Below are 18,201 nucleotides of genomic sequence, written 5' to 3'. Positions count from 1 at the left end.
AAAAAGTCAAAAAGGCATAAGAAACATATTCTGGAGTAAAACAACTCAATTTTTCAAGAACATTTTATAATATCCCTGGCACACAGCTTGTGCTGTGCACAAATAACAATATAACAATATTCATGTAGGAAGCATATGCGATGATTAAACTGGTCACCATTGTGCTTTGTGCTGACAAGATTTGATGGTATAAGAGAAGGGTCCCAGTGAGAAATATCAGAGTGACTTCCCTTTGCTCTACACTCAACAAGGAACAAGATTTTAAAACATAAAATAATTTTTTTTAGTAATTAAAAAAAATAATGTTTTTTAACATTTGGTTTTAGAAAGAGCGGTGTATCCGTACACCAAGAAATATATCAGACAGGTGGGAATGTGTACAAGACAATGCTGTGGTGCTCACCCCAACGAACGCCACCTTGTACTCCTCTTGTGAGTAGCAGCACTTCTTGACCGCTTCACTGAACACGGTGAAGTTGAGTCGGGAGATGATCGCTCTCTGGCCCACCTTCTCCCCTCCGATGTGACCTGCAGGACAAGAGTCAGGTTAAACAGGTTACCATGGTTACAGCTGTCTCTCCCCTTCAAAAGCTTACAGGAAACTGAATATTGTTATTGTATGCTGAGCTTGTCATGTGTGTAACTGCTTATTATGTCCAATATCTGCAGCACAGAGGGAAACAGCTCGAACAAAGGCACTGGGGAAGACAGGTATCCATTCAGAGTTTACTGCTCTTGATTGCATTGATATCCTTAGTCTGAATACAACTGTCTAAGTAAGGATAAGAATTTATGGATGAACAACTTCTTTATTACAATTTAAGAGCGACGTTTCGGTGTAGGTTCTAACACCATTATCAAGCTTGATAACAGTGTTAGAACCTACCCCGAAACGTCGCTCTTAAATTGTAATAAAAAGGTTGTTCATCCATAAATTGTAATAAAGAAGTTGTTCATCCATAAATTCTTATCCTTACTTAGTACTCCAAGTTCTAAATGCCTATCAAAAAGTTACAACTGTTTAGTTCAAACATTCTGTTGTGTCACCGATTCTCTCTGTATGTATTACTGGTAACCCAGGCAACTCAATAAACGCTTTTGTGACAAGTGGGCGGAGCACAGAATTTGGGCAAACATATTTGGTTTGTTACAAGTAGAGAGTCATGATGACACTCCCATGGACACACGTGTTGCTTATCAAGGCTATTAAGAGGTCAGTGTGACAAGTCGATATATCAGAATTCTCTAAAAAGCGTTTGATAGAAGTTAATTATGAACAAATGAGCATGTCAAAACGAGGTAAGCATGGCCGATTAATACACTGTCAACATGGTCAGGCTTGACAATTACCTATAATGTCATAAATTACATGGAGAAAGAGTGAACAAATAAATCTCAAGCATTGTCAAAAGGTAGATTTTTCATAGTCATCAGGTACCTCACATCAGCAAGTACTATTATGTGCTACTGAACATACTACTAGAACTTGTTGTTAGCCGAGAAAGGACACGTATATCCATCGCACTAATGTCGCGAACCATCCGCTACCCCTTTCATCACAATGGTACGGGCCAGTGGGCGGACCTCATACATAGTCTTACGGGGTTAACTGTCAGGTCACAACTGAACTTATCCTAGGTTACCAGTAAATGATTGGGAGGTTGTCTTTCGATTCCATCTCGTGATTAACTCGTAACAATGAACAGCAGAAGAGTACCTGGAACGCCGTGGCCCACGATGGTCTTATGGCGGACTTGCTTGAACACCTCGAGGCAGCTGGCGGCAACCTGGGCGATCTCAGGACCAAATCTGAAAGACTAAACACACACATACATTCACTTAGTTGGACTAAACATCAGTTAAATCATAATGCATGGTATTGCAGAACACAGGAACTGGAATTCATGTTAAAGTCACATCTGAAATTCAACATGGCAGTTCTGTTGTGCTAAGTTCGTAGTTTGCAAGCTAAGGCTTTACTTTTGAACATTCCAAACCAACTCCACACTAGGGCAAATATAGCTAAATACCACTGTTACCAGTGGTGTCTGTGTAGAGAGGAGTAGGTTTTATTTGCTGTTTTTATCAATATTCCAGCAAATGCTGCTACAGAGAAAGTCACTGACAACCAAGAAATTGGAGAAACTTGACGATGTTGCAGTAAATGACTGCACCTTGATTTATGCTGGATCTACCTAGAATGTGTGAGATGCAGTTATCAGCTGATTTACCTGAGTAAGGTAGAATGTGTGAGATGCACTTATCAGCTGATTTACCTGAGTAAGGTAGAATGTGTGAGATGCAATTATCAGCTGATTTACCTGAGTAAGGTAGAATGTGTGAGATGCACTTATCAGCTGATTTACCTGAGTAAGGTAGAATGTGTGAGATGCAGTTATCAGCTGATTTACCTGAGTAAGGTAGAATGTGTGAGATGCAGTTATCAGCTGATCTACCTGAGTAAGGTAGAATGTGTGAGATGCAGTTATCAGCTGATTAATCTGAGAAAGGTAGAATGTGTGAGATGCAATTATCAGCTGATTAATCTGAGTAAGGTAGAATGTGTGAGATGCACTTATCAGCTGATTTACCTGAGTAAGGTAGAATGTGTGAGATGCAGTTATCAGCTGATTTACCTGAGTAAGGTAGAATGTGTGAGATGCAGTTATCAGCTGATCTACCTGAATAAGGTAGAATGTGTGAGATGCAGTTATCAGCTGATTAACCTGAGTAAGGTAGAATGTGTGAGATGCAGTTATCAGCTGATTTACCTGAGTAAGGTAGAATGTGTGAGATGCACTTATCAGCTGATCTACCTGAGTAAGGTAGAATGTGTGAGATGCAGTTATCAGCTGATTAATCTGAGTAAGGTAGAATGTGTGAGATGCACTTATCAGCTGATTTACCTGAGTAAGGTAGAATGTGTGAGATGCAATTATCAGCTGATTTACCTGAGTAAGGTAGAATGTGTGAGATGCACTTATCAGCTGATTTACCTGAGTAAGGTAGAATGTGTGAGATGCACTTATCAGCTGATTTACCTCAGTAAGGTAGAATGTGTGAGATGCAGTTATCAGCTGATTTACCTCAGTAAGGTAGAATGTGTGAGATGCACTTATCAGCTGATCTACCTGAGTAAGGTAGAATGTGTGAGATGCACTTATCAGCTGATTAATCTGAGTAAGGTAGAATGTGTGAGATGCACTTATCAGCTGATCTACCTGAGTAATGTAGAATATGTGAGATGCAGTTATCAGCTGATTAACCTGAGTAAGGTAGAATGTGTGAGATGCAGATATCAGCTGATTTACCTGAGTAAGGTAGAATGTGTGAGATGCAGTTATCAGCTTATCTACCTGAGTAAGGTAGAATGTGTGAGATGCAGTTATCAGCTGATTAATCTGAGAAAGGTAGAATGTGTGAGATGCAGTTATCAGCTGATTAATCTGAGTAAGGTAGAATGTGTGAGATGCAGTTATCAGCTGATTTACCTGAGTAAGGTAGAACGTGTGAGATGCAGTTATCAGCTGCATGGCATTGACGGCGCCACGGAAGGAGTAGATCTGCTGATGTGGGTCTCCCACCAGGATCTTAGCCTGTTCTTGATTCATCAGGATGCTAATGACAGCTGTAACCATGGCAACAGAGGTGAAACATCATCTCATTCTAAGAATTAGGAGACAACACTGAAACCTATTTGAGAAAAACATCTTTCCACAAAATAGTATCAATTATATTATCTCTAAAGCTACATCTAAATCAGTGATTTTGGTTTAAAACTGCATTGAACAGTATTTCACTGATACTAATCGGCCCACTCATCTAACTGTAAACAATAAAGAAGCTACTTTGTTAGGAAAACATGAGCTATGATACTTGTGCGGGAGAAAGTACCTGGTGTCAAATCCTGAGCCTCGTCGATGAGAATCATGTCATACTGAGTGAGTTTGGGTCGATACAGCTGATACATCTTGAGATACCCATCATGTGTCATCCCCGCTCGAGTATTGTCATAGTCCTTCATCCTCTTCCACAGGTACTCTGCATCCTCTGCAAATCTCTGCAATGTCACTGTATACATGAGAAACCAGTGACGGGCACACAGAATATTTCATATCCCTATTTCTATTATTTTCACATTGGAAACCCCTACAAGTTAAACATTGACCATGTCAAGATGAGCTAAAAATACTATTGAAATGCAATATAAACACTAAACCCCAGATAACATCATCAAGGAATATAAACAACTGAAACAGGCCCTCACGTCCCTGGTGTACCTCACTACAATTTTTGACATGCTATTTCCGGTGACAACATGCTAGCTATATAGTAGTAATGTTTTTGCTCTTGGAAACACAAAAAACATTTTACACGAAAAATAATGTCAACTTATGGCGAGTAAAGGACCAGTTCAAAAGTTTGATGTCGGATAAAATCATTATTTCATCAGATAAAGTCAATTTACCTGATTTATCCCTATTTAATATAGTAGCTAAGCTAAACCAAGTCTATTTTCATTCATATGCTGTTAGGACTTGTCATAATTACATCCAGTCTTCCACAAGGTAGGGTTCTATCATCGCCGCCAATATTGGTAAGTCTATCTTGTGCAGTTCGTAATATGGAATGGCTGATTTCATCATAAAAAAAATACAAATGAGGTGTATGCCTCAAAACGCAAGGAATTAAATTTGCTATCCGACTTCAAACTTTGAACTGGTTCCTTACGAAAAGGCTAGGTGCTGTTTGATCTAGATCTAGAAGTTGGTTAGGGGCGCTTATTGGATCTGAGTGCGTAATAAAGCAAATGCAGTCAGTAGAAAGCTGACTTCTGGAACTGAAAGGGTGAGTGAGTATGGTTTTACGCCGCTTTTAGCAATATTCCAGCAATATCACGGCGGGGAACACCAGAAATGGGCTTCACACACATTGTACCCATGTCGGGAATCGAACCTGGGTCTTCGGCATGACGAGCGAACGCTTTAACCACTAGGCTACCCGACCGCCCCGGAACTGAAAGGGGCGAACAGGTACAATACATGTATAGTAACCATGGTAACTAAGATAATCCAACTAACCATCTTGGCTGCATGGTCTATGGACACGACACCGCCATTATCATCAGTCCTAGTGTCAGGAACGTGGGCACTTGTGATGTTGTCATTGTCAGAGCTGCAGAAGTTGTTGATGGTCTCCATCACAAACTTTGCCCTTACAAACAAGTTGTCTCCCTTTCTGGAGGGAAGGATCTGGGATATCTCATACACCTTTAGATTTCTCAGCTTCTTCCGTGCAGCATATCTGCCAAGAATACATAATGTAATATAGGAAATGTTCATAGAATCTTTTCGGACATCTCAACTAACGTCCCCAAGGAAAAAAAGCCTGAGCACTTGCATCAGCAAATTTGGGCTTTATGGAATCATCATGTGATAAGCTGTAACTATCTTCTCGAGGCAAGAGCATCCACTAGCCTATTTATCAAAGTCTAGCTTCCACCCTTGCCACATCAAGCCCACTTTCTTGTGCTAAATATGATTGGTCTATAGCACATATTGACAGTCGAATCAGAGAACGTTTCATAAAATCAATATTTGGGCTCCTAAAACATGGCCGCTGCCATATAGCTTGTCGAATTGGCACTGAAGTTACTTCAACAATTAAGTGAAGACAAGTCTTTCCAAGTTTTAAATCAATTCGCCCTAGTACTGTGCTTTTAAGCAGTACGATGATGACTGGTGACAACAGTCATTAAACACGACTGGTACAGATTTGTACGAAAGTGATTTACCGCTGCCTGTCCTTGTTGACGCAAATATTTCTATTCCATCTTTTAAACCCCCCAACGATTGCCTTTGTTTGTCTGTCAGGGGTGAAATCAATTTTATTGCAGGTTAGGCTTTGGTCAACACTTGTATTAATTTCATGACTCATGTTAGGCTCTGGGTCAACACTTGTATCAATTTCATGACTCATGTCAGGCTCTGGGACAACACTTGTATCAATTTCATGACTCATGTAAGGCTCTGGGGCAACACTTGTATTAATTTCATGACACATGTTAGGCTCTGGGACAACACTTGTATCAATTTCGTGATTTACCGCTGCCTGTCCTTGTTGAGGCAAATATTTCTATTCCATCTTTTAAACCACCCAACGATTGCCTTTGTTTGTCTGTCAGGGGTGAAATCAATTTTATTGCAGGTTAGGCTTTGGTCAACACTTGTATTAATTTCATGACTCATGTTAGGCTCTGGGTCAACACTTGTATCAATTTCATGACTCATGTCAGGCTCTGGGACAACACTTGTATCAATTTCATGACTCATGTAAGGCTCTGGGACAACACTTGTATTAATTTCATGACTCATGTTAGGCTCTAGGACAACACTTGTATCAATTTCATGACTCATGTCAGGCTCTGGGACAACACTTGTATCAATTTCATGACTCATGTTAGGCTCTGGGAAAACACTTGTACTAATTTCATGACTCATGTTAGGCTCTGGGTCAACGCTTGTAACAATTTCATGACTCATGTTAGGCCCTGGGTCAATACTTGTATCAATTTCATGACTCATGTAAGGCTCTGGGACAACACTTGTATCAATTTCATGACTCATGTTAGGATCTGGGTCAACACTTGTATCAATTTCATGACTCATGTAAGGCTCTGGGACAACACTTGTATCAATTTCATGACTCATGTTAGGATCTGGGTCAACACTTGTATCAATTTCATGACTCATGTTAGGATCTGGGTCAACACTTGTATCAATTTCATGACTCATGTTAGGATCTGGGTCAACACTTGTATCAATTTCATGACTCATGTTAGGATCTGGGTCAACACTTGTATTACATATTTGATCTGGGTCCACACTCAGTCACAAGATAAATGTGCCAACATGAGGCCTACCTGCGTCCTACAGAGGCAAAGGCCAAAGCATGGCCTGTTTTGCAAGTGACATTGCGAGGAAACGTCTTCTCTGCATGTTCCCGAACTGACCTGAAACATACATCATTGCTAAGGTATACACACAACTGTGAATGCACCAGGAAAATATCAATACTTCAAAATGAACAAATTCTACACCTGGTTAAAGTCCTTATGCATATGCTATTCAGAAGACTTCCCATGATATTTTCTTCAAAGGTTTATCTTTTATCAGCGATAATTATGATCATAAATTACTTATACAAATATGTATGTTTTACAGTAAAAATATTATTTATAATTATCCTGACTCATACTTATTGCTTATCTCATGTTATTTCCGAAAGATTGTGGAAACTATCTGAACAGCTGACCCAAACGCACCCCTGAGCCGTGCAGGTGCACTGGAACCATGTAACCAGGCTCGAATACTCATCACTCTCTCATTTCACATCTGGACAGCTGGGTGGGTGCTATAGCGTATGAGTCAGGATAAGTATTTACACTAAAAAATACATATTTGACCTTATCTTGACTCATACTAATTGCTTGAATCCCATAGTAGGTGGTGGGCTCCAACTGTGTGTGCTATTCGGATCATGATCTGTTCAAATAACCCCTTAGGAATGTGATATTCTTCTTAATTCTTCTTTATATCCATGCAGAGTACCACCTCCTTCTTGTGAAAGAGTGAAGAATTTTATAGACTTTGTGGACTTAGTAAAGTGCTCTGAGGAAATGTTTTTCCTGTTTACTTTAAATGATTATAGTATTAAGACGGGTCAGAAACAATTGTGTTTCACTCATGCTCTGAATTACGTAATAAAACAGGTGAAAATGGACTCTTGGTCATTGGTTATGGGACAGTAACCTGACGTCAGCCGGCTGCTTGATAGTGGGCGAATACTTGTAGGAAGGTCTGTCTTGTAGTAGGCACTGTCAGTTGTCGTGCAACTACTTACGGTCCAAATTGGCGAATTCCAGCAACCATTGTGTGGAGAAATCTCTGAGATAGTGATTAGCATAGACAGTGTCCGATCTCCAGAAACAACCTTCAATATTCGTCAGAATTGAGTAGTTCCCATGAAGCGCCCGGGTAGATGCCATAGCTCTGACTTCTCATGATGGTGGATCCAGTCGTGCTGCCTTGCAGGCTCTAATAATTACTGCTCTCATCCAGAAAGAGATGGTTGTTTGGGAGACTGCTGAAATATTCCTATATAAAGAAATTAACAGTCTTCTTAAGCTTTGTCTTCTGGAGCTTGTCCTCTGAGGCAGATGCGTAGTGCCCTGACTGGGCATAACAACAAATCTTCTGTATCCTCTGATCAAAGAAAGGATGTGGAATTGTCCGTCTAGTTGTCCTGGCAGCTGATTCTTGGCGACAAAATCCCATCTTAGACAAAGATGCGTGAACGCCATTGTCAAATCTGGTACGATTGAAGCCAATCTCATGAATCTCTGGTATTCAGGCAGCCTTGGCTAGTGCCAGGAGAAACAATGTTCTCTGCATCAGAGGTTCGAAGTCAGCTTGTTCTAAAGGTTCATAGGCATCACTGGTAGTATATTCAGGACCCATGCTGGGCTCTGAATTTCTTCTGTTGACCTTCAAGTCTGTAAGATCTGAACAGTGCTATCAATTCTGGAACTTTGTTAAGTTGATTCCCTTGCACATGGTGAGGACGGAGCTGCTAGCTGCTAGATATGAGCCCAGTGTTGAACCTTCAAGGTTTCTTGTGCTTCTCATGTGGCATATGAACTCTGCTACTGGTGGTGAAGTGGCTTCAGATGACGAAAAATCCCTTAGATCTCAAAAACTTGTCAACTCTTCCCCTCATCTTTATATAAATTCCTCGTAGATATGCGAAGGGCAAAGGAGACTGCCTTAGCTTCTCTGGTTCCTCTTCTTGTGAAGTGCTTTATGTGAAGATGAAGGTGCGACCAGTCTGGGATCTTTTAGGATTGGTTTCTAAGTATGCCGAAACAATGTGTCTATTTTCACTAAATCCTGTTCATCAAAAACGAGAGCACAGAAACATTTTCCCAACTACTCAGCTGGTGCAAAAATTTTTACAAACCTGTAGAGGTTATGAATTCTCTGATGAAATCCTCCTTGGGGCACTTATTGCATTTTCCTTGCTCAAGAAAATCTATATGACATAGTTGTAACCATTTTCCTTAATAAAAAATGTTACCACACAAAAAACTTCGTTTTTGTATGATATACGACCACCCTTACGGGCCCTCACCCCCAACGGCGCCTCACGCCTGGGGGAGCAACTCTCACCCAAATCACTTTCCATATGTCAAATGCTGACGGAATGTGGGGAGGTGGGTGGCCGTGCCCCAAGGAGGATTTCATCAGAGAATTCATAACCTCTACAGGTTTGTAAAATTCTCTTTCTGATTAAATCCTCCTTGGGGCACTTATTGCATCAAGACAGACTCCCAAAGATAATCTAGGAAGTGGCATCTGTCAGCAACAGGCGTAAATAAATACATCGTATTTGATTATTCAACAGAATAAAATATTGAGTTCAATAAATGGAACCAACCTTATCGTGAGGCACCACCGTCGAAAGGCGGGGGCTAAAGACAGGGCGTGGTCGACCATATATTATGATAAAGCCTGTTTTTGCGGCTTGTCATAAGTTGAGAACTCGAAACACCTCCCACCCCCCACACTTTTTTTGAACAAGTGATATAAGGGCGTAGATCACGAGAGACCATAACCAGCGCTGAGCTAGGCCAGAGGGTCCCCGAGGATCGAAGGAGTGCGTGCGCAAAATACGAGTATTATCGAGTAGTAAGGACTGATATTTATCGACCGCAGAAGATAAAATCCGGACCATTACTGAGCAGTATAACCGGAAGACTGTCTAAAATCTCGATTGCTCAATCAGCTAGAGATTAGAACTTTGCCCAGTTCGGAGAACTGACTGACCAAACCGAGTACGCTCGCTTGAGTGTTTGTCGAGTTGGTAAGGTTTGATGAATCGTGCTCGGCTGGCTCCAAATAGCCGCGGAGCAGATCTGCTCAATGGGCAGAGCCGCGGCGTACGCTTTTGACGCAGCCACTGCTCTAACCTAATGAGCCTTCAACCTGGTAGGGGGGTCCCTGCCTGTAAGCGTATACGCTGTACAAATGTTTGAAACTATCCACCTCGAGATAGATTGTTTACTCGCAGGTGAGCCAACCTTCCTACCGCAGTAACAGCAAAATAGTTGGTTATCCTTACGGACACCCATATTTCTGCTGATATAGGCCTTGAGAGTCATGCGGACATCCAAGACATGAGCATGTCTTGCATTGGTCCCCGACGAGGAAGGCTGTGAAAGAGCAGGTAGCTCAATAGGAGCCGTTCACGTGGAATCGTGTGCGACCCTAGGACGGTAATAGTCCGGTAGACGAAAACTGACTGTCCCGGTGATATTTATCGACCCCATGGAAGACAGTTATTTTGGGATCGGCTGACATAACACGAATGTCACCTTCCCGTCTGCCGGACGTTACCACCACAAGGAACGCCGTCTCCCAGCTCAACAGCTGAAGAGAGAGAGACGACAGATCCCGAAAGGAAGGACCGGACAGCCAATCGAGAATGTTTGACAAGTCCCAAGGGGGACTGATCCGCCGGACTGGCGGTCGGATCCTGTCCACACCTGCTAAAAAGCGCTGCACTAATGGGTGTGCACCCAGAAGTGCCCCGTCGACAGGGACGTGAAAAGCTGCGATAGCTGTAGAGTACCCTCGGACTGTTGATGCGGCCAGGCCGTCATCTAGTCGCGACTGGAGAAACTCAAGCACGGATACGAGATCTGCAGAAAAAGATCTGCAATCCCTCTATCGACACACCAGGGCGCATAGCAGGCCTATCTATCGTACTGAACGTTTGTCGAATCCCTCCGCGAAGCCAGTATTGTGTCTGCAACTCGTGCAGGAATACCGCTCTTCTGGAGGCGATTCCTGACAGTGGCCAAGCCACCCATTGAATCCTGAGATTCGGGTGGAGGGCCCCGTTCTGGGATAGGAGGTCCGGTCGTAAAGGTAATATAACAGGAGGCTGAGCCAGAAACCTGAGTATTACTGGAAACCCACTCTGCGCCGACTAAAGAGGTGCCAGGAGCACAATTAGTCGCGCAGGCTGAGTGCCTGGCTGAGTGCCTAGCTGAGACAGGACCTTGGAAATCAGAGGTACTGGGGAGAATGCCCACAGAACTGTCCGTCCAATCTAGCTGAAAGGCGTCCGGTGCCACCGACCTCGGGTCGTGGACTCGGGAGCAGAACGTTGGTGTCTGGTTATTTAACCCAGACGCAAACAGATCCACCTGTAACGACCTGTATAACAGGGAGAAAATCCCGAATATCCCCGGGTCGAGCCTCCACTCGTGAGGAGCGAGGATCCGGCAAGACAGAGCGTCCGCACGGACGTTGTCCACCCCCGGGAGATAAACAGGTAGCACCCTGATATCGTGAGAGTCGCACTATAGTAGGAACTGCCACGTCTTTCGTCGAAGCGACGGAGACCCCGTTCCCCCCTGCTTCCGGATGTAAGTCATCGCCGTTTGGTTGTCCATCTCTAGACGAACCACTTGGCCACGAAGCAGATCCGGGAAGCGTTGGAACACCAACCTGACCGCTCTCAGTTCTAGCACATTGATATGCAGTTTGATCTCCTGCTGGGACCATAGTCCCGAGGCAGTGTGATCATTCAGAACGCCTCCCCAGCCGGAGAGTGACGCGTCTGTTTGAACTGTGAGAGACGGAACGGGAGTGATTCCCGACCTCGGTCCACCACTGGAGGTGTGTAATGAGCCACTACGGAGTCTCGAGCACAGTCTCGAGATCTTCCGAGTTCGCCCAAAGTCGACGGAGTGCTTGTTGAATGGGACTCATTCTCAAGCGCGCCCGCCAGACCAAATCCACTGTCGCCGCCATGTTGTCCAGTAACTGGAGCCATGTACGAGCAGTGTGACTTGCGCTTAAGGGACTTGATATCTTGTGACAGAGATACACGTCCTCTCACCGTGTTGAAATTAGCCACTAGGAAGACTAGATTCTGAGTGGGGCTCAGATCTGACTTCTTGAGATTGACCATCCACCCTAGAGTGATCAGAATATCTATCACTTGTTGTGTAGCTATCTGACTCAGGGATTGCAATAGAGCTCTTAGTAACCAGTCGTCGAGGTACGGACGGCAGAACCGACCTTTTGGCCTGGCCACTTGGGCGGGAATCAACATCAGCTTGGTGAACACCCTCGGGGCCGTGGAGATCCCGAATGGTAGAACCCTGAACTGATAACACCTCCCGTCGAAAGAAAACCTCAGGTATTTCTTGAACTCGGGGTGTATTGGTATGTGGAGATAGGCGTATTTTAAGTCTATTGACGTTAGCCATTCTCCTGTCTCGACAGTTGAGATCACTGTTTGGTGACTAGGAAACAATTCGAGCAGAAGCCCTCGCTTTCCTGTTCCTCGGGACCCGGTTCGATCGCAGCTTTCATAAGAAGTGCGTCAACCTCGGCACGGAGGAATTCCGCCTTCTCTCGGGTAGCAGGCACCGGAGTGTGCTTTATCCCGGAAAAGTGGAGGAGCGGATGAGTTTTCCCGATAACTTGCGACTGTGGGTTCACCCGGGGCTCTTCGGGCGCTAATGGGAACCCATTGTTCCCAGCCCCGCGAAAAAGCTGTTGGCCTCGACCAGCTGCCTTGCCCCGGCCCGTGCCTCTCTTGCTCCTCCCGGCGCCCTTATACCTGAAGGAAGCGGCGGCTTCCAAGCAGGTGTGGACGTCTGACCCGTGCGTTAGCGTAGGAGGGGACAATTGGAGAGGCCCGCTTACGCGGTTTTAACGCTTGGTACCTCCAACAACGCCTTATGAGTCTTTGATGGAAGTATACAATTGAGCAGCCTCTCGGACCACCTGCTGAGCCCCAGGGAAGAGGGTGGCACCCTCTTATACGGCAAAGCAAGTAGGTCTTGGCGTGTGTAAGTCGAGTATTTAGATACCGATATCCACCGCCTGCGCATGCACATAACAGCGCACATCATCTGCGAGGCACAGCTACGAATAGCGTCCCGCGCAAGATAATGTTAGTTGCGCGGCCAACTCCGAAGAGTCGGCCGGCCCCTCTCCCGCTAACTCCCTCTGTACAGCCGACAGATACGCGGAGTGTACGGACACACGGAGCTGTTGGCATGCATTATGATATTGCTCCTCGAAGCATATGTAAGCAGCCTTCAACTTAGTCAAGTTGGGTGTCTCCGACTCTGGCATGGGCGCAGCCACCTGAGGCAGTACCTGGACAATGCTGTCCCGCACATGTCTCTGCACCCTGAGGCCGAGTCCCGGTGCCGAGGTGCCGGAGGTTCAAGGGAACCCCCCTGGCTCCGGGCTACAATTCCACTAGTGAAAGCCTCGGCCTCGGAAGAGGCGTCTGGCTCCGCTAGGGAAAAATTGTGCGTCGGTAGTGCACGGGCCGGCGCCCGCCACCCCTCCGCTGGGGAGCGACCTCGAGCCGGCGCCGAAGCCCGGTCTGAGATCGTCCCCGAGACCAAGTGGGCTGCCTCGGCCGACGCCGGGCATATCACAAGGTCTCGAAGCCGCGTCCGGCGCCAACAACGGGGAAGGCTCGGTCCGCATCTCCTCTCGGAGCTGAGACTTTACCTCCTCCATCATCGACGCCATCTGCGACTTAAGTAACGCAGAAAAGTCTGCCAAAGACAGTGCAGGAGAGGGTGCAGTGCTTACTACGGGGACCCTCGAGCCTTCTCCCCCGGCCCCCGGAGAGGGAGCGGGGGAGACAATCTCGGCAGCTTTTTTACCCTTTTTAGATGGGGAGGGGGGGGATGTCTTAGTAGATCTGATATCTACCCCCGCCTTTAATAGACCTCTTTAAAGTGGAACAAGTCAACTTGTCTCTTTTTGGGGGCCCCGGGGGGTAAAGGCAATGTCCTCCGCCAGACATATTAGGCAGCGTTCGTGCCTGTCTTAGAACAACCCGTACACAGTTTGAAGGTCTTGTAAACAAGACCGTAATTTCTGAGGTGGGCGGGCGGGAAGGGTATCAACGTGTATCAGTGCGATATAAAGATCGGAAAGATACGTGCATAAATTGTGAAACTAGAAGCAAAGGCGTAATGTAGAATGCGATTTGTAACGCGATACTAATAGCCAATGTCGTAGTATAATTATAACACCAAAGGGCGTGTTACGCGCTAAGGTGTAAAAACCCGTAAAAAAGGTAAGTGTAGTTTATGAATTAACACACCACCTTGGGTTTTGTAAAGGAAAAAATTGTAGACCAATGCTGTATGATATAACAAAACCCCAAGCCGTTTCTTAATGGCCTTGGTGTTACATGTATCAGCCCGTGGAACTACAATATGGACGCCATTACGGCCATTTGAATTCAAAGGTACCGTGCACGTGGCGTATTATTACAACTCTATAACTTCACAATGCGAGGTATTACGCCTTTGCAATGAAAGAAATGTACCATACATACAGTTTGGTCAGCCATGGTTCTTGTCGAACGATAGATTTCTCTTATTTTTGTCTTGTGTGAAAAATCAACACGTCTGTCTCTTACAGATGACATAAGGAAAGTGATTTGGGTGAGAGTTGCTCCCCCTGGCGTGAGGCGCCAATGGGGGTGAGGCCCCGTAAGGGTGGTCGTATATCATACAAAAACGAAGTTTTTTGTGTGGTAACATTTTTTATTAAGGAAAATGGTTACAACTATGTCATATAGATTTTCTTGAGCAAGGAAAATGCAATAAGTGCCCCAAGGAGGATTTAATCAGAAAGAGAATAGAGAGTGACGTGTTACTGGACTTGGTCATGTGGGGCAGGCGTTCCGGAGCCACGTGACCAAGGCCGGTGCATTTGGGAGAGATGTTTTCACTGTTCTCCAAGAACAGAACACAGGACGTTTCCACTACCTTTTGGAAAGGAGATGAGGTAAGCAATAAGTATGAGTCAGGATAAATACAGGTATAATAAGTAAATCTCCACCAACTGGATAGGGTGTCTGATAGACCGGTAATTATATACTGACTTGTTGTACACAACCAGAAGGAACTTCTTGTCGGGTCTCAGCTGGGTGAATCGAACAAGAGTCGTTGTCTTGCCGGTCCCTACAACACAACATCTCCACAGTGGATAGGTGACATGGGAACAGTAAGGCTAAAAAAATAATAGTCTTGGTTCTCAGGCACCGCCCACATTATCATAAAGTCTGCTGCACATTTAACTTTTATTTCCATTATTAAAAAAATACATGTAAAAATCCTTTAATATTTCAAGTCCAATGGTAGGGTAGTCAAATACTGTATTCCAGTATGTTACTCATCGAGGAATACATTTATGTAGGGAGGCCCTTTCCCAGGTTGATTGTACACACAATTGTTTATTTGGTTACACAACTGTTTATACTTGTTCGAACCCCCCCCCCCCCCCCCCCCCCCTCCCCCCAAAAAAAAGAAAAAGAAAAAGATATGGCACTGCCCGCACGCACTATATTTTAAAAAAAACATTGCCTGAGAACCAATTCTTTTATTTTTTTTAAGCCTAATGGGTGATGTGGGCATATAATGACATTATTTTAATGTAACCAAAGAGTTATACAGTGAAACCTAGTTTACTCAAATTCCATAAACCCTTAGAGTCCTGACAGATGGTTTATCACTAACATGGTCAAATACCAACTCTGCTTTTCTCAAACAAATGAACAATGAGACATTTGTTCTACAGACCCATGAGTGAATGAGTGAGTTGGATTTAACGCCGCTTTTAACATTATTCCAGTTACATCACGGCGTGTCAGCTTAATGTGGGAGGAAAGCCCGAAGTGACTACAGACCCATGACTGAGGTATTGCTGTACCTTCAATACTTCATGGTAGATCTGAGTATCGCTTAGTATCTTGCGATATGATTTGTATCAAGATACGGACTGATGATACTACAGGTATCATGTTACACATCAAATAGTAAGAAATGATGAAATCACAGCCCTAAAACCTGTCTTCAAACATTTATTTATTGTTAACTCCAAAACTTTAACGATGAAAACCACAAGAAAAAATAAAGGGATGGTTATTAAATGTAACAGTTATTCGGTGTGGCCTCAGTCACCATGTCCTCGTGTTCTGCCTGCTTGCAGGTGGTACTACTACTGCCATTACAGGATGTAACACCCTAGTTCCTGTTCTATTTATAGCACATTGCTATCTCACACACTGCTGAGTCAAGTATCGTGTACACCTAAGTATCGATGATATCCTGTGTATCGGTAAATCGTTACAGCCCATCATCTACAAATAGTGAGTGAGTGAGTTGGGTTTAATGCTGCTTTTAACAATATTCCAGTTATATCACGGCCTGTCAGCTTAATGTGGGAGGAAAGCCCGAAGTGATGCAGGTCTCAGACGTTTACCACTTCGGTGAAACCCACGAGCACGGGTATGGTGCTGACAAACCTAGAAACATAATCGGAGCGAACCGGGATTCGAACCCACAATCATAGGTTTCTGGCATGCCCAAGGGACACAACTCTGCACAGCGAATCGCGGCACCTTAGACGACTGGGCCACCCGTGCCCCGTCTACAAATAGCTGCAAGCCCAAACATTATTAATGTCTGTTGTGAAATGGGCTTCACACATTGTACCCATGTCAGGATTCGAACCCGGGTCTTCGGCATGAGGAGCGAACACTTTAACCACTAGGCTACCCGACCGCCCCTACTGATGTAGAGCCGGAGTGTTGCTGTTGTTTTTGCTTCCCTGGAGTAGAAGCTGTTATACATGAAAGAACTCACCTGCAAAGGCTACAATCTTGACACAGTCACCATGATTAGGTGAGTGCTTGACGATTCTCAGTTGTTCATGTGTCAGTCGCACCAGTGTGTCCCCTCGGCTGGAAAGTTATAAGTAACTATGGTTACCAACATACATATACAGTAAACTATGTTTATAACGAACACCCTTATAACGAACTGACGGATATGACAAACTTAATTTTTGGTCTCAGCCATTTGCTGTTTATATGCTGTATATATTCTTATAACGAACTAAGGTTATAACAAATATAAAATTAGTGGCCCCTTTGAGTTCGTTTTAACTGTACTTTACTATCATGATATACTCACAGGCATATAACACAGATCTTGTGTCCTAAAGATATCCTAAAAGGATGGCCAGGCACAGTGACTTGTTTTATTCAATAATTGCATGACAGTCAATGACATGAGGTGAGGTGAAATAGGGTTTAATGCCGCGTCCAAGATTATTGCACTTATATAGCGACATGCATGCACGTGTGTGTGTGTGTGGCTGCTTGTACTAGTCCGGACTGTTGCCGATTTACAGTGCTAGCTCACTGAGATACCATGCCGCAGTTTAACATGAATACCCCACTCAGACACAGTATACTGACTCCGAGCCAACCAGTCCTTGCTTTAGCCCCTTAATGCCAAGCGCCAGACAGGGTAACAACAAGTACCATCTTTTAACGTCTTTTGGTATGACGCGGTTGGGGAATGAACCCCGGACCTTCTGCTTTCCGGGCGGATGCTCTACCATTAGACCATTGAGGCGGTTCAATGACATGAGTTATTTGTTACCATCTGAAGCACCACCATGTGGGACATAACAATAAGCTGCAACTTGTGGTGAATAATGCCTCAGTCACATTTGCTCTAGGGCTAGGATACGACGTCCATATCCCCCCGAAAATGAGAGATACCTGTAGAGGCCACAGAGGATCTGCGGTGGCCTCAGGGTCGCCCTAGGGCGTATCCCTATCTTTTACAGACCATAAGGGTCGCCATGGAATTATAGCGCGGAGTTATAACTTTTTAAATTTCTAGGTTCGCTGTAGCAATTAGACATGTAGACAATTAGACACACCGTAGCCATGCTGTAGGGGGGTTCAATGGAGGCTATATGTCAGGCCTACGGTGGCCTTGCGTCTGCCATGCTGCTGCTCTGTGTCGCAGTAATGTCAGTCTGGCCGCACGGTCGCCGTATGGTTGCGTCTGCCTTGGTATTTGTAAAAAAACTATGCCCGCCACAAGGACGCCCTAAGCCGACCGTGCGTCACCACTTAAAAGGCTGTACGGCAGCCGCAGGTTTTCTGTCTCCACAAATTCAAAATGCCCCGTGAGGCTACCCTAACATATGTGACTGGTACAGTATGTGACCGTGGGAATACTGCGGCTGCCCTGTGATTGCTGTTGGTCGTAGATATTTTAGACCC

At 44.6% G+C, this 18,201-nt stretch overlaps 1 protein-coding gene across 1 annotated transcript in view; it reads right to left on the bottom strand.

Moving 5' to 3' along the window:
- Positions 1-18,201, bottom strand: part of LOC124117377 (F-box DNA helicase 1-like) — a 40,603-nt gene that overhangs the window by 15,451 nt on the left and 6,951 nt on the right. The window contains exons 7-14 of the mRNA XM_048401548.1: positions 16,763-16,860; positions 15,001-15,079; positions 6,923-7,012; positions 5,082-5,304; positions 3,895-4,060; positions 3,492-3,628; positions 1,718-1,817; positions 404-528 (exon numbers count right to left, since the gene is read on the bottom strand). Of these exons, the coding sequence (XP_048257505.1) occupies positions 404-528; positions 1,718-1,817; positions 3,492-3,628; positions 3,895-4,060; positions 5,082-5,304; positions 6,923-7,012; positions 15,001-15,079; positions 16,763-16,860 (1,018 nt within the window). The remainder of the gene's footprint in view (positions 1-403; positions 529-1,717; positions 1,818-3,491; positions 3,629-3,894; positions 4,061-5,081; positions 5,305-6,922; positions 7,013-15,000; positions 15,080-16,762; positions 16,861-18,201) is intronic.

The sequence above is a fragment of the Haliotis rufescens genome, unplaced genomic scaffold (assembly GCF_023055435.1).
Source record: "Haliotis rufescens isolate VD_foot unplaced genomic scaffold, xgHalRufe1.0.p SCAF_22, whole genome shotgun sequence".
Classification (NCBI taxonomy): Eukaryota; Metazoa; Mollusca; class Gastropoda; order Lepetellida; family Haliotidae; genus Haliotis; species Haliotis rufescens.
This window is presented reverse-complemented; position numbering and strand designations above follow the sequence as displayed.